Genomic DNA, 5,000 nt, shown 5'->3' on the forward strand with positions numbered 1-5,000 from the left:
CTGAGTCTCCTTATACACACACTTACAGGAACTATTTTCATAAATTGGATTTTCATCACCACGTTTAAAAGCTCCTGAGAATAAATTCCGCTTCGTATCCTGAGTGATGAGTGAGTTTGATTAAATTTCATGATGTACACCTGCGTAGTGTCTGTTTGTTCTCCTACATTAATAGGTGTGTGTGTGTGTGTGTGTGTGTGTATGTGTGTCTGTGTCTGTGCGAGTCAGTAAACACATTCGAGAGCCGTGAAGTGACTCAGGAATGTTTTGATGTTTGTAGATTATGGAGTTCTGCTTTTCTTGGTTCTGTTAATGTTCATGATCAGGTTCTTCAGTGCAGGTTCAGATTGAAACCTTTTTGAACCTAACCCCGAGTGTGTGTCTCATTCATGATATGCACGAGTAGCGAATCTAGGACGAGATAAAGTGTCGTGAGCGCTCATAAACACAGCTGTGAGTTTAGGGTCGTGACCTCAGCATAATGAACAGGAAGTTTCGGTCTTATTCATGGCAGTGTGTAACACAGACTTCCTGTCCTGCAGGTTCGTCCTGGTCATGCAGACATCAAGGACATTCTGCCATGGAAGGCATTGAGTCGGCCATTTTAGCGATGAAGAACAGGAAGTCAGTGGAGGTGAGTGAAGCCTCCTCCCCTTGCAGAAGCCACGCCTCCCCCAGGGTGGATCCAGAGGAGGAGAGTTTTGAGAAGGTGCTGTCAGAGCTGAGTGCTGCTGCAAATTTGGATATGGAGGCAGAGCTGGGTGTGGAGGTGGGGTTTGAGCAGAGGCCAGGCTGGGGGCGGAGCTGTGATGAACGAGATGCAGCAGATGAGGCGGAACCTGAGAACAGCAGGGGCAGCACGACTGAGTTCCAAAATCCTTCTCCATCTACAGGTGGGTCAAACCTGGTGGTGATGGAGTGAAGGAGTGATGGAATGAGGGAGTGAGAGAGTGATGGAATGAGGGAGTGAGAGAGTGATGGAATGAGGGAGTGAGAGAGTGATGGAATGAGGGAGTGAGAGAGTGATGGAATGAGAGCATGATGGAGTGAAGGAAGGATGGAGTGAGAGAGTGATGGAATGAGAGCGTGATGGAGTGAAGGAAGGATGGAGTGAGAGATGGAATGAGAGCATTATGGAATGAGAGCGTGATTGAGTGAGAGTGAAGGAAGGGTGGACGAGGGTGATGGAGTGAGAGGGTGAGAGAGTGATGGAATGAGAGCATGATGGAGTGAAGGAACGATGGAGTGATGGAATGATGGGGAGAGAGTGATGGAATGATGGGGAGAGAGTGATTGAATGAGAGTATTATGGAATGAGAGCGTGATTGAGTGAGAGTGAAGGAAGGGTGGAGTGAGGGTGATGGAGTGAGAGGGTGAGAGAGTGAGAAAGTGATGGAGTGATGGAATGAGAGTGTTGAGTGATGAGAGTGTGATGGGGTGAGAAAATGATGGAGTGAGAGAGTGTTGAGTGATGTGAGAGAGTGATGGGGTGAAGGAGGGATGGAGGGAGAGAGTGATGGAATGAGAGAATGATGGGGAGGGAGAGTGATTGAATGATGGAGTGAGAGAGTGATGGAATGTGAGAGCATGATGGAGTGATAGTGATGGAATGAGAGCGTGACGGAATGAGAGTGTGATTGAGTGAGAGAGTGAAGGAAGGATGGAGTGAGAGGGTGAGAGATTGATGGAGTGATGGTGATGGAGTGAGAGAGTGAGTGAGAGAGTGATGGAATGAGAGTGTGATTGAGTGAGAGAGTGAAGGAAGGATGGGGTGAGAGGGTGATGGGGTGAGAAAGTGATGGGGTCAGAGTGTTGATTGATGATGTGATAGAGTGATGGGGTGAGAGTCATGGAGTGAGAGAGTGAGGGAGTGATGGAAGAGTGGTTAGTGTAATTATTAATACAGAGTGACTGAGTCGGTGTAGATTTATTCTCTGTTTTTACTTTGCAGTGTCGATGTTGAAATCTGGGTCTTGTGTCAGTAGGTGGTAGTTCATACACTCTCTCTCTCTCTCTCTCTCTCTCTCTCTCTCTCTCTCTCTCCCTCCCTCCCTCTCTCTCTCTCTCTCTCTCTTTCTAATTTCATGTCTTGTGAACTCTGTCCTACCTGATGTGGTTTCCTGAGCGTCTCATAGTCCCCTTCCTGCTGTGTGTGTGTGTGTGCGTGTATGTGTTGAGAGTAGGGAATTATTTGGAACTGGAATAAAGCCTTGTATTTTAATACACTGAAATTTACAGTTATATTTTGTGAGGCTAGATGCTTTACTTGTGTGTGTGTGTGTGTAGATGCGTCTCACACTCCGTTATCAGAGCAGCTCCTGTTGGGTCGTGATGAAGTGAAGGTTGTTAATGTGGAGTGTCGGATCTGTGGAGATCAAGCGTCAGGATTTCATTATGGAGTGCACGCCTGTGAAGGGTGTAAGGTAAGAGTTTCTTCATCATCATCATCATCATCATCATCATTACAGTGTGATTGTTAGTGTTCTCCTCTGCAGGGTTTTTTCCGCCGCACGGTGAGGATGAAGCTCGAATATGAGAAATGTGAACGCAGCTGCAAGATCCTCAAGAAGAATCGCAACAAGTGTCAGTACTGCCGTTTCCAGAAGTGTGTGATGCTCGGTATGAGTCACGACGGTGAGAAGCAGATCTACCACACCTCTTTCAACCATTCATAACCATTCATAACCATTCGTAACACTGTGTGTGTGTGTGTGTTAGCGATTCGGTACGGCCGTATGCCTGAGGTGGAGAAGAGGAAGTTGGTGGAGGGGATGTTATCAGAATGTCGGACAGCGAGCAGCTCCAACCTGAAGTCTCTGGCTAAAAAAGTGAACAATGCGTATCTGAAACACCTGAACATGACCAAGAGGAAAGCACACAGCATCCTGACAGGAAGAACCACCTCCAACCCTGTACACACACACACACACACACACACACACCAAGAACAATGAAGCTAAACACACTTGGAATATACATTTTATATCAGCTGTGTGTGTGTGTGTGTGTGTTTGTGTGCGCGTGCAGTTTGTGATCTATGACCTGGGTTCTCTGTGGCGTGCGGAGAGCGGGCTTGTGTGGGACAGCGGGGTTCTGCGTGGACGAGTGCAGAAGGAGATCGGAGTACACGTCTTCTATCGCTGTCAGTGCAGCACCGTGGAGACTGTACGCCAAATCACCGAGTTCTCCAAGTGCATCCCAGGATTCATCGACCTGTACCTCAATGACCAGGTACACACACACACACACACACACACACGTATACACACACACGTATACACACACGTATACACACACACACACACACACACACATACATGTGTATATATACACACACACACGTGTATATACACACACACACACACACATATATATACACGTGTATACACACACACACACACACGTGTGTGTATATATGTGTATATATATATATATATATATATATATATATATATATATATATATATACACACACACACGTGTGTGTGTGTATATGTATACACACACACACACACATGTATATACATACACGTACACAAACACATACACGTGTGTACACACATACACATATATACACACACATATATATATATATATATATATATACACACACACACGTATACACACATATACACACACACATTTATATATACACGCATATACGTGTATACACACACACACATATATATTTGTATATTGTAGGGAATTTAGTCAGCGGTGGGTGGAGCACAGACACACAGGAGGCCGTTTTAGTGGTTTCCATAGTGAAATCTTTATTCCGGATAGTCTGTGAAGGGGGTGTGGGTGCGCGTGTGTGTGTGCGTTGAAGTGCGATCGTGCGGTGAGGGTTTCAGCCATCTGCGGTTACAGCCAGGGGGCCGAGCCTTCACTCGCGTTTGCGTCATATGCACAGGGAGACTTCTCTCTTTCGCGAGTGGAGTATCACCCTTTTATACTCTCGCCTCGCCTGCTGGATGGTGGAATTCTTCTGTGCGGTGCTGAAGTCACTGGCCGTGTGTGTGTTGGCGGCCCCGCCCCGCCACCATGTGCTCTCCGGCCGTCCAAAACACTGTGGTTTCTATTAGAAAATTGGTCCACCAACTCGGTTAGCACCTGTCTTTGTGTGGGGGATAAGATCTTCTCCCAATTCTACCAAGGTACCCTTGCCATGATCTGTACTCAGAGCCGCGTACGCCGATACTACCGGCGCCAGTTCTATCCACTTCTTCAGCAGATTTATGTGGTAGAGTTTTTCCTCTGCTCACTTACCGGGCTGTTGCAGGCAGTAGTTCATGGTGCCCTTTCGCTCGAGGACTGTGTACAGGCCTTGCCACCGGGCCAGGAACTTGCAGGAGCTACTGGGCACTAGTAGGAGCACCCGATCGCCAGGTTGGAACTCCCGAGGCTGCGTGGGACGGTTGTACACCCTTTTCTGTTCTTCCTGGGTGGCTCGCATGTGCTCCTGAACTATCGGGGTTACCTTGTCTATCTTCTCCTGCATCTCCTGTATGTAGTCGATGACCGAGCGGAACAGGGACGGTTGTTCCTCCCACGCTTCACAGGCCATGTCCAGCAGTCCTCGAGGTCGCCGCCCGAAGAGGAGCTCGAAGGGGGTGAAGCCCGTGGACGCTTGGGGACACTCACGAACGGTGAAGAGCACATAGGGAAGGAGGAGGTCCCAGTTCCTTCCTTCCTCATCTACCACCCAGCGTAATATCTGTTTTAGCATCTGGTTGAATAATTTCGACCAGTCCATCAGTTTGCGGGTGGTAGACCGACGTCTTGAGGTGTTTCACCTGCAACAGCCGGCACAGGTCAGACATTAGTTTTGACACAAAAGGCGTACCATGGTTGGTCAGAATGTCCTTTGGGATCCCCACACAACTGAACAGGAGTACCAGTTCTCTGGCGATGTTGCGGGAGGTACACTGGCGATGTTGCGATGCCACTACACTTTGTGTAGTGGCACCGCCTCGGGGTACTGGGTAGCATAGTCCAGG

The 5,000-nt window shown here is 48.1% G+C and overlaps 1 protein-coding gene across 2 annotated transcripts in view; it reads left to right on the plus strand.

Moving 5' to 3' along the window:
* pparda (peroxisome proliferator-activated receptor delta a) overlaps positions 1 to 5,000 on the plus strand; it is a 17,372-nt gene that overhangs the window by 5,791 nt on the left and 6,581 nt on the right. For both annotated transcript variants that reach the window (XM_053653162.1, XM_053653161.1), the window contains exons 2-6: positions 543 to 893; positions 2,287 to 2,423; positions 2,496 to 2,634; positions 2,719 to 2,912; positions 3,028 to 3,231. In XM_053653162.1, the coding sequence (XP_053509137.1) occupies positions 581 to 893; positions 2,287 to 2,423; positions 2,496 to 2,634; positions 2,719 to 2,912; positions 3,028 to 3,231 (987 nt within the window). In that variant the 5' untranslated portion in view covers positions 543 to 580. The remainder of the gene's footprint in view (positions 1 to 542; positions 894 to 2,286; positions 2,424 to 2,495; positions 2,635 to 2,718; positions 2,913 to 3,027; positions 3,232 to 5,000) is intronic.

The sequence above is a fragment of the Ictalurus furcatus genome, chromosome 21 (assembly GCF_023375685.1).
Source record: "Ictalurus furcatus strain D&B chromosome 21, Billie_1.0, whole genome shotgun sequence".
NCBI lineage: Eukaryota > Metazoa > Chordata > Actinopteri > Siluriformes > Ictaluridae > Ictalurus > Ictalurus furcatus.